Source organism: Ambystoma mexicanum, chromosome 11 (assembly GCF_040938575.1).
Source record: "Ambystoma mexicanum isolate Mex_15411 chromosome 11, UKY_AmexF1_1, whole genome shotgun sequence".
NCBI lineage: Eukaryota > Metazoa > Chordata > Amphibia > Caudata > Ambystomatidae > Ambystoma > Ambystoma mexicanum.
In genome coordinates, this window is record NC_090934.1 from 406917755 (window position 1) to 406935510 (window position 17756).

General features: G+C 47.6%; 1 protein-coding gene across 3 annotated transcripts in view; it reads left to right on the forward strand.

The window, feature by feature from the left end:
• Positions 1 to 17756, forward strand: part of CKAP5 (cytoskeleton associated protein 5) — a 1593334-nt gene that overhangs the window by 743664 nt on the left and 831914 nt on the right. For all 3 annotated transcript variants that reach the window (XM_069623197.1, XM_069623199.1, XM_069623198.1), the window contains exons 22-23: positions 7234 to 7408; positions 7853 to 7966. In XM_069623197.1, coding sequence (XP_069479298.1) covers positions 7234 to 7408; positions 7853 to 7966 — 289 coding nt within the window. The remainder of the gene's footprint in view (positions 1 to 7233; positions 7409 to 7852; positions 7967 to 17756) is intronic.

The following is a 17756-nucleotide window of genomic DNA, read 5'->3' on the forward strand; positions in this document are numbered from 1 at the left end:
ACCTGTGGTTAAAACAAGTTACTATGTAAAGTTAATGGCAACTTTACCTTTTCTGGGGGACAGTAGTCGGCCCCAGAAAATAGAGTTGGTGGAAAGTCTAAAAGATCACCCTGTGTCACTGCACTGAGGGTGCTGTGTAACACACAGAGTGGGGCTCTTGAATTAGTGTACTCCAGAACCCACAATCACAAAACAGTATAAATACACATGGAAAAACCCAATTAAGAGTGGGGGAAGAGCTCACACTCTTAACAAGTGAAAAAAATAAACTCCAGAAATCCAGCAAAGCTGCTGAGGGACTCCCTAGGTTAGGGAAATTAGCCATAGAATGAGAATTCTCCCTAACACCAGGAAGATCTCTTGGATGTCCCAGAGGACTCCACACAGGGGGCTACTTATTAAGAACGTAATCCTTTTGCGCAAGACACTGCTGATCAAGACCCAGATTGGGATCAGGTAGACGATCAGGGCCCTGGGCTATCACCAACGCATACCCCTGACCCGGACTTAATCTGCCTAGATCACCCTTCTCCTCCACAGAGGTTTTCGTGACCTGTTGACGATCATATGTTTAATGCTATTTTAAAAAAGAGCAGCCAATCATTTCCAAATTGCATTACATGAGGCAGCTCCAGACACAGACTTTGTGGAGGATATTCTCAAGGAGAAGGCTCCGACTAGTCAAGCCCACACCACCCCCTCCCTACAAGGCGCCTGGCCCATTCCTTGCTGTGACCGGCCCTCACACGGGCGATCATCCAGCGGGTTGAGAAATGATTCCGCCCATCCCGTTCCGACCCACTTTACATAAGGGTTCATGCAACACCAGATACCTTGGTGGTCACTACCACTCGGAAGAGGGCGGGGTTTCACGGTCTTCAGTAGAAGCCCCTCTGGACAAATACTGTAAAGATTTATGCCCTGTGTAAACTGGTCACTGCCCCTGCACCCTACTCCAGAAGGACTGCAAATAATACCACTCTCCTGGCAAGTTATAGTGATGTCCAATGGGGCCTAGTTCAGGATGGTCTTCAAGATGTTCCAGAGCCTACCTGATCATGCCTGCTGGCAGTCGTGGCTGAAGGCAGACAAGTGGCCCATAACCTATTGAACACTCTGGATCCTTCTGAGACTGATGGACGCACCCTAACCCAGGGGATCTTACTTAAGACACGCCTGGTTAAAGAACTCAAGCTTTAAACATGAAGCTCGGGCGCCTCTGGTCCACAATCCAGTGGAGGACTCCAACCTTTTTGGGAAGGTTGTTGATGATGCCCTGGAGACGGCAAAGAAACATGAAACACTGAAGTCGCTTAGCCAGTTCACAGCTAAACCCTTCCACCAATGTGGAGGCTCTAACTTGCACCAGTCCTTTCGTGGCCAATCTATTTCCCCCTCTCCCCAAGGACAATACGGCTCTCGGAATACCCCCTGGTCTGCCGGTCAAGGCTCATCTGGTAGCTACCAATACCAACTAAAAGGTCCTCGTAAGGGCAATGGTAGAGGCAGGAACTCAACGCCTAGACTCCCCTGCCTCCACCTCAGTGACTCGCCGGTTCGGGTCCCCTTCACGCTTCCCTGGTCGGGGTTCGCTTGTCATCATTCATCCACACCTGGCAGGGGATCATATCAGACCTGTGGGTACTAAAGACCGTTGCCCACGGCTACTTAGAGCTTCTCGGACCACATCGATTCTACCCACTGAGCAGCAGACGCCTGTCGCCAGAACACCTGCGCATCTTGCTGGAAAAAGTTCTGGTCCTGCTGGAAAAGGGCACCATAGAAGTCCCCATTCTAAAGGTAGACAAGGGTATTTATTCAGTGTACTTCCTTGTACCCAAAAAGAATTTCACCATGCACCCTGTTTTAGACCTGCGCCTGGCAAACAGGTATGTCAAACCTTAAATATTCTGGATGACAACACTGCAGGTGGTAATCCAACTGCTGCAGCAGGGGGGGATTACATGACCACATTGGCCATGAAACATGCATACTTTCATATTTCACTGTTGCCAGCGCATGGAAAGTACTGCAGGTTCATGATAGAGGACAACCACTATCAGTTCATGGTTCTTCCCTTTGGCATTGCCTCAGCACCATGGGTATTCACAAAGTTACTGGCGGTAGTAGCTGCTCACTTGCGCAGGCAGTCCATCCCAGTCTATCCCTATCTTGACTGGCTCAGAACGGGATTTGTACGGAACATGGCTAACAAATACCCAGAAGACGGCAGATCTCCTTCAACCTAGGTTTCTTATCAACTAGAAAAATCTAGTCCAGACCCAAATCAAGTCAAACAGTTTCTGGGGCCTCTAATCCGGACCAAAGACGACCTCGTCTTTCCCTCGAACGAGAGGGTTCAAAACATGCTGTTCCAGATCCCTCACTATGTAGCCAGTCACCAGGTGACAGTACGCAAAGCCATGCGACTGTTATGGATGATGGCTTCCTGCCTCTACCTAGTTCCTCTTGCTGATCTGCGCATGCTCCCCATGCAAGAGTGGGTCTCTGGCCAATGGTGTGCAGCCAGCGGGTCGATCTAGTGGTTGTCTCAGCAGCAGCCCTCGTTCAGTCTCTTCAGTGGTGGTCAAGGGAAAACCTTCTGCAGGGGAAAACCTTCACCCCTGCTGTCAAAGCCACTCACCACAGACGCATGTCTGACAGGGTTGGGGGAGGGGGGGGGAGGAGGCTCACCTTCAACAGACCACACACAGCGTGTGGTCCCCAGCGGTAGCATCCAGTCGCATCAACCTATTGGAACTGCTAGCAGTGTTCAAGGCCCTGAAGGCCTTCCAGACAAACTTCCAAAGGAAGACAGTTCTAGTACTCGGACAGTACTACGGCCATGTAGTACTTAAACAAGGGGGCACTCACTTTCTAGGGCTGTGGAAACTGTCCCAGAACATATGGAAGTGGGATCTCAAACACCAAATAAATGTTCCTCCTTTCACATGTTTCAGGGAAACTCAATCTTCTGGCAGATGTACTCAGCACAGCCCCCCCCCCCCCCCCAACTCATGGAGCACGAGTGGCTGCTACAGGAGGACATTGTACACCACGTCTTCGCAGAATGTGGTTCCCCGGAGATCGACTTATTCGTCCACTCTGGAGAATGCCCAATTTACACCTCCAGGTTCCCCCAGAACCAGTACAAGGGGGAACATTCTTTGGATGGCATGGTCCGGTCTACGCCCCCCACCCCCTGTTCCCCTGCTCAACAGAATAGTGCACAAGATGCACCAAGAGCCAGTCAGGATGATTCTGGTGGCCCCTGCGTGGCAATGTCAGTCTCCCCTCCTAGGAAGCTGCCGTGCCCGTTCAACATGCTGTCTCAAGACCAGGGGGAAACACTACATGCATGCCCCCAAACTCTCAACTTAACAGCCTGGCTCCTGAGGTCATAAGAGTTTGGGCAGCTCCAGCTACCTCAAAGGTGGATGGACATACTCTGGCACGGAAACCTAACACCAGGCATTGCTACTCCAGCAAATGGAAGCGCTTTGTCATCTGGTGTAATGGCAAGAGCATCAATCCTATTGAATGCTTACTTAAAGATATCGTCCTTTACCTAACTCGCCTGTTATATTCAGGACTGGTTTTCAATTCTCTTATCCTCTTAGCCACGCTTTCGTCATACACCATGTCCCAGAGCAAGGTTTCATGGTGGAAAATTCCTGTCATTAAAGCCTTTTTGGAAGTGGTAAAGAGACTTCATCCCCCTATTTCCAACCCAGCTCCTGGGTGGGACCTGAATGTTCCCCTTACCAGACTAATGGGGCTTCCCATTGAACCGATGCACATGGCTATTCTTAAAGCACTCCGATACAAGACCACCTTCCAGGTGGCGACCACCTCTATAAGGAGAGTTAGTGAACTGCAGGCCCTTTCAGTTCAGGACCCATTCGTCACTATTTACAAAGAGAAGGTGATTTTGCACACCCACCCTTGTTTTGAACCCAAATTTATCTCGAAGTTCCATGTTAACCAGTTCATAGAACTACCCACATTTTTCCAGAACCCCACTAACGTTGTGGAAAGAAGCCTCCACACACTGGATGTAAGGAGAGCGGTTATCTATCTGGACAAAGCCACTAAGAAAAACAAATCAGTTCTTTGTCTCAGTGACAGCAGTTGGAGAAGGGGACCCTGTCTCTAAATCAGCTATTTCTAAGTGTATTGTTAACTGCATCACACTGTTGCACTCTTGCCAAGAGAGCTCTAACCTTCCTGTCTAGTGCACTCTAATTGGGGCACAGGGGCTACCATAACATTCATTGCAAATGTTCCTCTTGATGCCATTTGCAAAGCAGCAACCGGGAGTTCTGTACACACCTTTACGCACACACCTTTACGCAACACTACTGCCTAGATGCACATGTCTGGTTCTCAGGTGGGACAAGCAGTGCTAAGACATCTTTGCTACTGTTCCTTCACACATCCTGCCACCACCTCTGGGTACTGCTCGCTAGTCTGTGCAGAGATTGTGATTCTAAGCAGATTCACAAGCATCAGAAGGCATGCATTAATCACCGTAATAGCATTTCTGATGATTGTATCTGCTTAGATTCACATGCACCCGCCCTTCTTCCCCTCGTGGAGTAGAAGGAACATACTCTTACACAGCGTCTTCTCTGTACTCGTGCTTACTATAAGGCTCCCTTTCGGCAGAAAAAACACAACCAGAGGGACCTCGAAGCGTGAGGGATTTTGGGTACACTACACGTCACGTTGGGGATAGTGTTAGTCATGCCCATGTTGACGTCCCCTTTCGATCTTCGAAAGAAAGATGCAATACTCTGCTATATCCACTAGATGTCAGACTGTATGCACAGCATGTGAATCTTGGCAGATACAATCATCAGAAATGCTATTACGGTGAGTAATGCAGGTCATAACTGAAACCTTGAGTATAAGTTTTACTTGGCTACTTGCATTCGCAAATTTCATTGCTATAGCTCACATTTACCCCTCCAATATAGTCAACTACCTTTTATATCTACTTCACTCAGGATTAGTCTTTAACTCAAAGTACACCCAGCGGTTCGCTCTGCTTACACCACATCTCAAGAGTAAAATGTTGTGGTGGAAGGCACCCATTACTACCCCCCTGCGATTTCTGATCCCACTTCCACTGGTACCTCAATATCGTACTCACAAGGCTCATGGGGTGGGGGAGCCTTTGAGCCAATGCACAAGGCCAGCCTTAAACATCTTAGGTACAAGACGTCCTTCCTTATAGCAATGACCTCATTTAGAGAGGGTAGTGAACTACAGGCTCTCAGTACAAGACCTCTTTGTAGTTATACACAAAGACAAAGTGGTGCTACCCAGGTTCATATCAAAATTCCATGTAAATCAAACAGTTCAGCTCCCAGAGTTTTTCCAACAAACACAGCTGAAAGGAGCCTTCATACTCTAGATGTACGCAGAGCTGCCCTGTTCTACCTTCAAAAGGCAAAGCCCATCCGAAAAGCAGAACATTTCTTTGTATCTGTAGCTGGTGGAGGAAAAGGGGACCCTATGTCTAAAGCGGCTATTCCTAAATGGATTGTCAACTGCATCCAACTCTCTCCTTTGCTAAGAGCATTGGCATTTAAGCCTAGCGCACACTCCACTCGAGGGACAGGGGTAGCTCTAGCCTTCATAGCAAATGTACCTCTAGATGCCATTTACAAGGCCTCCACTTGGAGTTCAGTACACACCTTCACCCAACATTAATATCTGGACAAGCATTCAAAGGGTGAAACATCTCTTTGCTGCATTACCTTCGAACAACCCACCTCCTTCTACAAGTACTGCTTGCTTATTATGCAAAGCATGTGCTTCTAAGCAGGTCCAGAAGCCTTAGAAGGGATACATTACTCGCCCATAATCGTTTTTCTGATGCTTGTATCTGCTTAGGTCACATGTGCCTGCCCTTACTCCCCTTTTGGAGTTGAAGGTTTTTTGGAAATGGACATAGATCTTTCACACCATGTTCTCTACCTACACCCCACGCTAACAACCTACACTTCCTTTTGTCAGAAACAAATAATCCGAGGGACCTCGAAGCATGGTGGATCATGGGTACAGGGTACGTCACACTAAGGATAGTATTGGTCAGTCACGCCCTGTGGATGTTCCTTTTTCGATCTTACGAAAAACTTCTTGTGCAATACTGTGCAACTTCCACTAGATGTCGGTTTATGCAAAGCACGTGAATCTAAGCAGATGCACGCATCAGAAATAAGATTGCGTTGAGTGATGTATCCCATATAGATGTTATGTTATAGCACTTCCCCAAGGTTTATCTTGGCTTACTTGTATTTAAATAAACCATTTATTTTTACAATACATAGTGGTTCAGTGTTTCTTTGGACGTTATGTATCCTACAATTTCTTTGTACCAAGCTATAGCCCTCTCTCCTTACCAAGGTAAGCCTGGCTGCTCTGTCTACACTACCAAATGTTCCCAGAGGGTACAGCCTTATTCTAAGGGTAGAGTTTTGTACTGCCTCAGATATGGTTTTATGAAGCCCTTTGTTGGACTTGGGACAATTTTTCCAAACAATAACTTATTCCTGCTGATTGACATTCCTCCCACAGATTCCTCATTGCCCTGCAACCTTTTTCTCTTGATGGAATAGCTAGTATACCATCATTAGTTCTGTGGTTCCCTCAGCAATGTGTTTAGGGAAAAGACATAACTGAGGTCATGGGGCGTGACTCCTTGATATATACTGGCCCTTACGTCCTGTCCGGTGTTTGGCGTGTAGAGGGGCCTGCCGTGCCCATGTGAAACTGTGCTGCGCCCTGTGGTGGCAGAAAAGTGTCCAAAGATCAGCAACACTGGTGATAGAATATCATAGATGAGCAACCGGTGGTAGGAACAAAGAACATTACTGAGAGGTACATTATTATCTTATTCTCAAGTACTTACTTGTAGATGTGCATAGTTTCAATGTTTTTCCTTAAGTACATTTGTATTTTTCACTTTACTAATTTGATAGTCCTGAGTAACGTAGGGGCGTCGATTGGATCTTTTTACCGTTTGTTACATGTTCTTGTTTGGTATGTTCTGGGTTTGGGAAATGGGGACTGATGTTTGTTGCTGTTATCTTGGGGATACCAAGATACCATGCACCTAGAAACACTTGTGTACATGTGCGTTATATCATATAATTTACTTCCTTATCAAGTCTGCACTGGGCACCTTCTGTGGGATCATGACTTTTTTTTTGTTTCATATTTTAGTGACAAGATCTCATCTGAAATGGTTTCAAAGATTGGAGATAAGAACTGGAAAATCAGGAAAGAAGGCCTTGATGAAGTTGTCACACTGTTGAATGAAGCCAAATTCATACAGCCAAACATTGGAGAGCTGCTCACTGCGTTGAAAGGACGACTCAACGACTCGAATAAGATCTTGGTAAAGGAGGCCTTTGACAATTTCATTTAGATGAATTTACGATCATAGAAACTTTATTTAAGAACGCCTGCTCCAACGGTTCCAACCTCTTCATGAGAAACATTACTGCACTCTATAATCCGTTCTCAATTTACGTATCAAAATGAAGAATGCAATCTTTCATGTTGCTTAGTCTTAATTCCTTTTTTTTGTTGCCTCACTGTCTGCTGGATTTTCCAGCATCGTCTTACTTAAATAGGCACACTTTTAAGTTCTATTGGCAAGGTTATTGGAGCACAGTTAAGGTCATTAGACTAGATGTGTATTTGCTGTTGGGTAAACTAAAGCTGCAAAACTACTTGTCAGTAGCACAGCCTTTGACACTGAGACGGCTCCTGACAGTCTTGCATGTCTCTTATCCTGCACGTTGGTCTTCTGACGTTTATAATTTATTTTATTTTCTAGGTTCTGCAAACCCTGAGTATCCTCCAGCAGTTAGCCACAGCCATTGGACCCAATATCAAACAACATGTGAAGAACCTGGGCATCCCTATTATCACTATTCTTGGGGACAGCAAAGTGAGTTACCTTCCTTATGTCATGGAGTTGCTGAAAAGACCAGTGTGGGTTGGGCAATCCAAATTGAAATGCTTTCAGGGTTTCTGGAATTACAGGAAAATAAATTGATCCATCCAGTAATCTTTTTTTATGTGCACTGTCGTGAGTTGTGGCTCGACACCCCACCCTCACCCCCCATTTTTTGTTTTTCATGTATTTATCAAGCTTTCTTTTCCGATCTCTAGAGCAAGATCTCAATGTTATGTTTTTCTTAAGTGTACCTGCCACTCTTTACTCTCCAAAACAATCACATACTTGAAACATCAAATTAAAGAAGAAAAAAATACTATGAAAAAAATCAAACTGGCACAGTGAATGCTACTCACTTTTCAGACTTGCACAGCTCCATAACTTTCCCATGCACTTACACGTTCTCAATGTCACTGGGCCTAGTAAGATCACTGTTTTGTTCTCCCCTGTTCCCCTCCCTTGCCTTGTCGTGCTCTGAAACACTTGTGTACGAGCGCGATAGAAATAAAATATCAATAAATATTTTTATAACTGTGGTACCAGTTAAACAGTGTCGAAGGGTGGATATTCAAAGTCACTTTCTCATCTGAAGAGCAATTGAACATTCATTTTTTAGTCCACTTTAATTACTAGGAAATATTTACAAAGCAAACCGGTTTTAGTGTTAAAATATTAATTGGGCAACTTAAAAACTACCCCTGTTGTGAATGGAAATGTGTTTTCAATGATTTTATGCCCCACTATATAAAATTGAAAATAATACTCCCACTTCAATATCTCATCTGTCATCCTGCCTGGGTTTCAGGCATTCTCTCAGGCAAAGTGTTGAGTTTTTATTTTGCTGTTTCTCTTTTGACATCAGTGGAACCTACAGTGTTTACAGTTTTTTGCAGTTTTTCATGTCCTTACTTAAGTTAAGCATTTTTTGCTTTACATTTCTTGATTAGCTCATCTGCTTAGCAGGGTACTGATCAGTCACTAAGGCAGCCAGTGCAGGTCTTTGTGAAATTCCTTGTTTCTAATAGATTCCTCCCCTATAATCTAGTATCTGCAGCGTAGTTGCTTGAATGGATTCCTTCATCCCACAGGTTTCTCACCTGTTATGCTAACAGAATTTGTTAGGCACAATGGCTGCCCGAGGACATCTTAGCGCTAAAGGGACCATAAGTAACTGCAAGTGCAGGGTCAGATCTGAATTTGAAGAGTCTTAACGGAGTAGCAAATGGAAAAGTGATTATCCGCAGCCCAGAGGGCAAACTTCCAACCTTTTGCTGCAGCAACGGAGGATGCATGTCCAGCTATCGGGAGTATTTTATCCGGGGGTCTTGATTCATTAACGATTGAGAGCAAAGTACTCTGGAGGGGACGCAGGGACAGAACTTTCCCTGGAGATATTCAGCCCCCAGTTTGTGAAAAGCTCTATGGACAACGCACAGAGATTTGAACACCACACGCGTTCCAACAGGGAGCCAATGAAGCTGACGCAGGAAGGGGGTCGTGCAAGAGCCAAAAGGAGCGTGAAGCGCAGCTCTTGCAGCCATATTCTGCAAGAGCTGAAGTTAGCAAATTAAGTGGACTGGTTGAGCCTAATGAAGGGCTTTGCAGTAATCAATACCGCCCATAACTCCAACAGGAGCATGGAATTGAGAAGGAATGTACTGCAGGACCTTGTGAAGGGTCCTTAACTTAAGGTTACCGACTTGACAGACAGCTGCCACCTAGTCAGACATTGACAGAGATGCTGACATTTTAACACCCAGATCTTTCACTAAAGTAGCCGTTATTGGGCAGGGTCCAATCAGCAGGGGCCCAGAACAGAAGAGTGGAAGGAGAGCCAGCACCTTCAGTCTTTTCACTGTTCAGCCTGTTCCTGGTCCTCCATCCACCCACCTCCAAGCAATCCCTAAGTCGAACTGCCATTTCACACCGAGACAGATATGTGTAAAATCTGTTTATCGTCTGCATAGGAATAGCAGAGGAAACTGTGTGAGTGGTTGAGACCCAGAAGTGGATTGATGTGTATGTTGAACAGGATAGGTGACAGAGCAGAGTCTTGCGTGACTCTGCATGACAGGCACTGGTTTGGATGAAAAAGGAGAAAAATTGATAGCGACCAGAGAGAAAAGAGGAGAACCAGGTGTGCACCTGGCCAGAAAGACCTACAGAAGACAATCTGGCAACCAGGGTGGGATGGTCCATGGTGTCAAACGCCACAGAAAGATCTCATAAAATCAGCGCCCCCACGCCAACCTAGTCCACTAGGCGGGCAAGGTAATCTACCACAGAGACCAGAACAGATTCAGTGTCCCGACCGGGCCACAGACCAGATTGAAAGGAATCAAAAAAGCTTCATAGAGAACGGAAGAAGTGAAATGGGACGAACATTGGCCAGAACTGCAGTATCCATGGAAGTTTTTTTTTTTTTTTTACAGGTTTCTGAGGAAGTCGTTCTCTGCTACTGTGACACAAGAAATATGAACCGACATATTTTAAGAATAGAGAAATGGAATAGGATCCAAAGCAGATTTAAGTTTATTAATAGCAGACAGTCTGAAGAGGAGAAAGTCGAAAAAGTGGACCAAACAGAGTTCAAAGTGATGTTTATAGTGGGTGCAGTAAGTATGGGGAGATGAGAACAGGAACAGATCTTACTCCGAATGTGGGGGTGATCTTTTCATCCAAAAAGATTGACAAGGAATCAGATGTGACTGAGCAGGTGAGGAGAGAGACTGGATTAAACTGGTAAGAGCCTTAGGTTGATCAATAGCAGCTTCTACCTTCCTACTAAAGAAGAGTGTCTTAGTAGAGAGGATGGCCTTCTGGAATTCAACCGTGGCTTGACAAAGAACTTTGTCAGCTGGCCTATAACTAATTATCCATTTCTTTTTTGCCTGCCTATGAGATAACCTAAGGGATTTAAGATTATCAGTGAACCAAGGTCCCGATGGACGAGTTTTTAACATTCACAAGGAGCAGCAGAGTCGGCCGCCTTGGTAAATGTAGCAGACAGTGGTTAAATTGCTGGAGTCGGGCAGAGGGCAGTGGGAGGCCGTCCTGATGAGCGCTTTGCTTCCAAGTTAGCACTCCAGGTCGCGATGAAAGGGGGGGTGGGTTGCTAGCCAAACTGAGAATGGTACAACATGGTCGGACCAAATAGGGAGAACCGTAAAAACAGATTTGGCAGTTACTGGGGGAAAAAATGAAATCCAGAGGGTTACCCAGCTGATGGGTCGGATCGGTAACATGTTGGGATAGACCTAAATCGAACATGGATGCTAAAAACTGAGAGCATGTGCTCACTATGCTTGTTAGCCGGAAAATTAATGTCGCCCGCAATGAGCAGACAAGAATATTTCTGCTGGAGTTCTGCTACGACTTTCCAGTCTGTTTGAACGCCCGGTCAAGCCTAGTAGGGAGATAGACCAGCAAAGCATGCATGGTAATAATAGAGATTCCATTTTAATATTACATTCAATCACAATGAGTGATTCTAAAGGAAGTTTTAAAAATCACTGGATTACCCCCACTGGATGGGTGGATAAGCGGTCACAACATAGAATGTCATAGCCTGGAGGCAATGCTTGTATGTCAGAATGTTCACGGAGCCAGGTTTCGGAGATACAGAGCAAATACGGTTTATGATCTGAGATTATAATAGTCCTGGGCATGTGCTACCAGGGACCGTGCATTAGGTAAAAAATAGGCTGGGGAGGAAGCTCCAGCTCCGCACGTACGACTTACTTGGCAAAGCCATACTAAACCTTGGTGGAAAAATAGTGTGTTTATTTACTTGTATAGCGCCTATACACAAGCCTGGGGGGTGGGGGGAGGGAGCCATTCAGAGCCCTTGACTTTCTGAATGATACAGGCCTGCACAGAGCTGGGTAAATCAGGAATAAATGCAAGTTATACATATAACAGTGAAAATTACTTTCATGTCTGACGACAGTGCTTAGTTTTTCAAAGTGCCTTGCACTAATAGGGTAAAGGTGGATGGGGGGCAGGGTAGAACAGACAGGCTACTATACAATGCTACGTTGAAGTGGATCATGCAATTATATAACGGTGTGACAAAAATACAGTGTAGTGGGTGGGAGGCTGAGAGGGAAAGGGAAGAGGAATGTAGGAAAGGTAGACTACTGGGCATTTCTATGCTCCGAGTAGTTTGATCAGGGAAATGAGCAAGTAGGGTGAGGGGAGAAGAGGTCGGGATGGGGGAGGTGAGAACAGAAGGGGGACAATACACCAACAATACAAGGAGGATAGAAGAGGAGGAAAGTGCTAGCAGAGGGAGTGGGGTAGGTTGGGAAAGGGAGGAGGTGAAACAGGGCAGGAAGAAGCTGCAGATGGCCCAGCTAAATCCGATTTGTGGCAGGGCAAGGTGAAACACATGCAGCAACTGGGCACAGCTAAATTAGTGGGAGTCCTGATGAGATGGAGTGAGAGGTGGGACAGAGGATAGATGAAGTTAATTGAGGGAACTGACCTTCAGAGAAATGTTAGGTCTCCATAAATTCAGTGTGTCCTGAAAGTGTGGCGGTCTCCTCCGCTTCCCTGTGCACATGGGGTGGGGGTGGTGTAGGAGAGGACCCACAGACCAGGCCAGGCAACAGACCGGGAACTGACAGGAGCGTTAGAAAGAGGGCCTTGGAGAGGGGGCCGGCATGCGCCTGCCGGCTTCGGTTTGGCCATTTTTAGAAGGAAAAAGGCCAATCGCGCAGCAGCATCAGGCTGCTGCAGGTAACGCTCGGGGTAAGAAATCTTCATGCGCCCATGTTTGGAGATGGATTAACACATGAATGAATATGGCCAGGCATGAGCAAATAATGCCCATGGAGCGCACTCACAAACATAGATGGTAAAACCTCAATGCGATATTGAGGCAGTGTGTGCTGCTTTTTAAACAGAGAAAAAGTGGAGCATACCTGCATGTAAAATGATGGCTGCAGTCTGCAAAGTGAAGCAACGCCTCCTGTGGTTGGCAGAGGCTCCGGGCAGGCCATAGATGATGGATCTTCAGGTTCTGTGCAGACTTGGGAGGAAGGGTTAGGTGCTATATTCAGCAAGGCTGGATATATTGCAAGACATAGTATTGGGTAGGGCATCAAGCTGGGGGAGGGCCCAAGGCCCGGTGCGTGTACGGACAAGCACAGACAGGCTTGACTTGGGTCTGGCATGGATTCACATGCTCATGAATATTCCCCGTCGTCAGGCTGGGAATCCTCAGTGAAAGAATAAATCCGTTTCAGTTACATTTTTGAACTCTTTCTCCTAACAACCAATCATTGAGCTCGGGGCCATACTGCCCCCAGCCAATGACTGCCCTCTACTTAAACCCCTCCTCTGGCAGCCATCTTCAAATTTGGTAGCACGTCAAGTGGCTGTAGGACCAAGAGAAGAGCTGCAGAGGGGTGAGCGGGAAGGTTTGCATGTGAATCCATGCCAGACCCATGCTGGCGAACAGTTGCAGGTAAGTAACTTGTTCCTTCTCTAGCATGGGGTCTGGCATGGCTTCACATGCTTATGAATAGAGAATACATAGCAGTATAAACATGGACAACCACATGAGGTGGAAAAGCTCAACATAAGCATCTCTTACCTCCGCACCAGGCTCACCTTCAAGCGAACAGGTGCGCAGCACTGCTTGGCTGACTCTGGACTCCTCCCTGGAATCCCTTTCGACGCAGTAGAATTTCGTGAAGGTGTGTGTCGACCTCCACGTCGCAGCCCTACAGATGTCCAGCAGGGACCCACCAGACAGGAACGCCGTTGTAGCAGCAATTGCTCTGGTAGAGTGGGCTCTCTGACAGCCCGGCAGCAGTTGGTTTACCAACCAGTGAATGTGGGTGATACAGCCGGAGAGCCACCTGGAAATGGAAGCCTTGGACAGGGCCTTTCATGGTTCACAGGACCAAAGTTCACAAAGAGCCGAGAGGTTTTCCGGAAACTCTTTGCGCGAGCCACATAAAACCTCAGCGCTCTATCTACATCCAATGAGTGCAAAGTCCTTTCAGCCGGCGACGAAGATGTCATAAAAAACACAGGTAACACCAAGGGTTTGTTTAGATGAGTCTGACGGCACCTTGGCCATGAAGGAGGGGTGCGGCGCAGCACCACCCTCGTCTAGTGGAAATTCAAGTAAAGTGGTTTCCAGGAGAGGGCCTGGATCTCCCCCACTCGTCGTCCAGAGGTGATGGCCACGAGCAAAGCTGTTTTCCACGACACAAACTTGAGTGGTGCAGAATGCACAGGCTTGAACGGAGGTCCCATGAGCCTAGTAAGCACCATATTGAGCTCCCACTCCGGGGCTTCAGCCTTCACCGGCGAGAATAAGCGGACTAGTCCTTTGACAAATCCCTTGACCAATCGGTGTGAACACAAGGATGGTCATCCTGGGGATCTGGTCTAGCGGGAGATAGCCACCAGATGAACCTTCATGGAGGCGTGGGCAAATCCCAATCTGGCAAACAGCAAATATTGGAGTACCTAAGGTGCCTTGATCCTCAGCAGGGTCAATCTTCTGGGAATGGCACCAAATAGACAATCTCTTCCACTTGAGTCCATAGCATTTCAAAGTAGATGATGCTCTAGCTTTGGCGAGAACTTCCTTCCAGTCTGCTGGGAGATCGTAGCCACCTAATCTGGTATTGCCCCATTTGCAGAACAGATTCTCCGCTAGGTCCTGCCGAAGCTCACACTCGTGGCATGAGCAAAGTTCCCTGCTCAGAGGTGGCGACCGTGTTCTTCACTCCTGCCAGATGAAAAGGAATTGGAAACCGCCCCTGGGCGACGGCCCAGTCCCATAAGACCTGCACCTCTTTGGAGAGTGCTGGGGATCTGGTGCCCCCCTATTGCCGGATGTAAAATATCGTGGTGGTATTGTCTGTGAAGACCCACACCACCTTCCCCTTGAGGGACGGCAGGAACGATTTGAGGGCCCAGAACACCACCCGTAGCTCCAACACGTTGATGTGCAACGTCTTTTCCTCTGGCAGCCACAGACCTCTGACGTGAAGACTTCCGTTGTGAGCCCACCATCCCTCCAGGGAGGTGTTCGTCTTTAGTCTACTGATGTGGTGGGGTCTGGAAATCCACGCCTCTGGTCAGATGAGAATGCACGCCCCACCACCTTATTGCACGACGGAAACCCATAGTTGAGGGTGATCTTGTCCTGGAAGCTTCCGGACACTTGAATCAAACGTGTATTGTGGAACACCTGCAGTGGTAGCATCCGTAGCCTGCAAAGTCTGATGAGGTAAATGCATGACAACCTCATGCCGAGCAAGGACTTGATGGCCCTCACCGTGGCGATCTTCAGAGCAAGCAGCTGTTGCACCTGGCCCAGGATGGCCGGCACTCTCCTCTGATGGTGACTCCAGGCATGACACCGTGTTGAGCCGGGATCCCAGGAACAGCACGTCCTGCGATGGAGTCAAGCAGGACTTTGCATAATTCAGAGAACCCCAGATCCGTCAGTAGGCTGACGGTCCTCGATGTGTGGTCGACGGCAATGCTCCTTGAACTGAACTGGATGAGCCAGTCATCCAAGAAAGGGTAGACGTGGATCCCTTGCAGTCGCAGATGTGCCGCCACAGGTACCACCAGGCACTTTGTGAATACCCTCTGCGTCGACTTCAATCCGAAAGGAAAGGCCTTGAACTGATGCTTCCCCTGAATGATGAAGCGCAGAAACTTGCGGTGTCCCTTTTGAATTGGGATGTGGAAGTGCGCATCCTCCAGGTCCAACTACGACAGGAAGAGAGTCCCCCTCTTCTAGTTGTCTGAGCACATGCTGAACAGTGACCATTCGAAACTTCTGGCACTTGATGCATTTATTCAGTCGTCTGAGGTCGAGAATAGGCCTCCAGCCCCCGGTCGTGTTTCTCACGAGGATACCTCAGAACCGCTTTGGGATGAGCTCTATCGCCCCTTTTCTTAGCATGCCTGAACCTCCAGCAGCAGCTGAGGGACATGGTTTTCCTGACTGGCCACCGCTGGTATTTGGGGACACTTTAGTTGAATCTCCAGAGTGTGTCCCTGAGCGAGAGCGTTCTGCACCGGTCAGTGGAGATGGTCGCTGATTTCGTCTGTCTGCCTCCCACCAGGATGCATCGGTGGGTGCCCGACGTCACGGCCAGTTAATTCCTGTTTGGACGTCAACTGACTGCCTTGGGGACCCTGGCGACTACAATGTCGTCCTTCGAAAGCCTTGGAACGGCCCCTGTTGGTCTCTTGGGCCGAGGGGTTGGCGGTAAGAAGAGGAACTCCTGCCGTACCCTTTGGCAGAACGGGGAGACTTGTCTCCTGAGGATCGAAAGGACGACCGTTGCTGCTGTAGCATTCCCAGGGCACATGCCCTCTCCTTGTCTGCCTGGATAGCCTGTAAACACTCGTCCACAGCCTTACCAAACAGATTGTCCTTGTCAAAGAGCATGTCCAAAACCCTTGTCTGGACGTCCTGTCAAAAGTTGGTGGCCTTAAGCCAGCCACGACGAAGGCAGACACTGTTGCCCATCTGGCGGAACCCTGCTTTGGTGTTGTCCGTGGCCACTGTGATCACGTGGCCCAACGCCATCTCGCCTTCCTCCTGAATTTCCAACGCCTCTCACCTCTTGTCGTCAGGAAGTCCAGGTTGAGAGCGATCTTGAACCACAGCTTCCGGTCGTAGCGCGCTACGATAGCGATGGCGTTGGCGGCCTTGATGGTTGTCACTGCAGAGTAGATTGCACGTCGTCCCATGGCATCTAAATTCTTCCCCTCGCTGTCTGGTGAGGGCTGACGCCGTTGAGGAAGAAGGTCCCGATTACTTCTTTGCCGGGGGCGAGAGGACCCAGTCAGTTGGGCCCATAAGCACTTGTGCGCAGAGTCCGGCACTGTTGGGCAGAAACCTGTGCAGTTCCCTTAGGGACCACTGAAAAAGATTTAGGACTAGGTGTGGCTGAGCAGTCAGACTTCTCTCAAGATGGGTTAGGCAGTATATAGAGTATACACAATAGGTACAGGGATACAGTAGTACAAGCAAACACTGACCAGAGCTTTGGTGTAAAAGAATATAATTATTTATTTAAAGACACACTTGTAAATTACACTAGCACAAAGAGATAAGTAAATTCAACACACAGTCACTATTACATATATACAACCCTAATTACTTATTAGACAAGTCTTGATGAGAAACACCTTATTTTCAGACAGAGGTGAGCGCTTAACATAAGATGGCACTCTAATAAGTTATTAAAAAGGGAGGGAAAAAGGCAGAGTTATGAAAGCACACAAATTTCAATACTTTTCAAAGAACCACAGTGAGGCAGGTTAGCCAAAGTCTACTGGAGAGCAAGGATGTTCAAATGCCAGCCCTACTCTTAGCAATGGAAATGTGTCCAGGATCACACAGTGGGGTTATGCCCAAAGAGTCTTTGTAGAAAGTTCACAAAAGATTGAGATCAAGTCAGGAAAAGTTAGTTAACAGGTCCTAGGCTAACCCAGGTTAGAAAGTCGAGGCTTTACTGTCACCCGAACGATCTGTCGCAAGGGAAGCCAGGCGGGACACAGTACCTGAAAGTGGGAAGAACGCTCCAGCGGGGGCAGTTGTTTCTGGCAGCGGGTGCAAGTCGGTGTTTCGTCCAGAGGAAGAGGAGGTCTCGACGTGGAGGAAAGCTGAAGGTCGTTGCGCTGTCAGGGAAGAAACCAGCCGTGGAGTTTTCCCGGTTACAAGGTACCACCCTTTTCTTCGCAGTAGTGGTAAACCGTGGTATTCTGGTTGCCGGTGTGCTTGGCACGG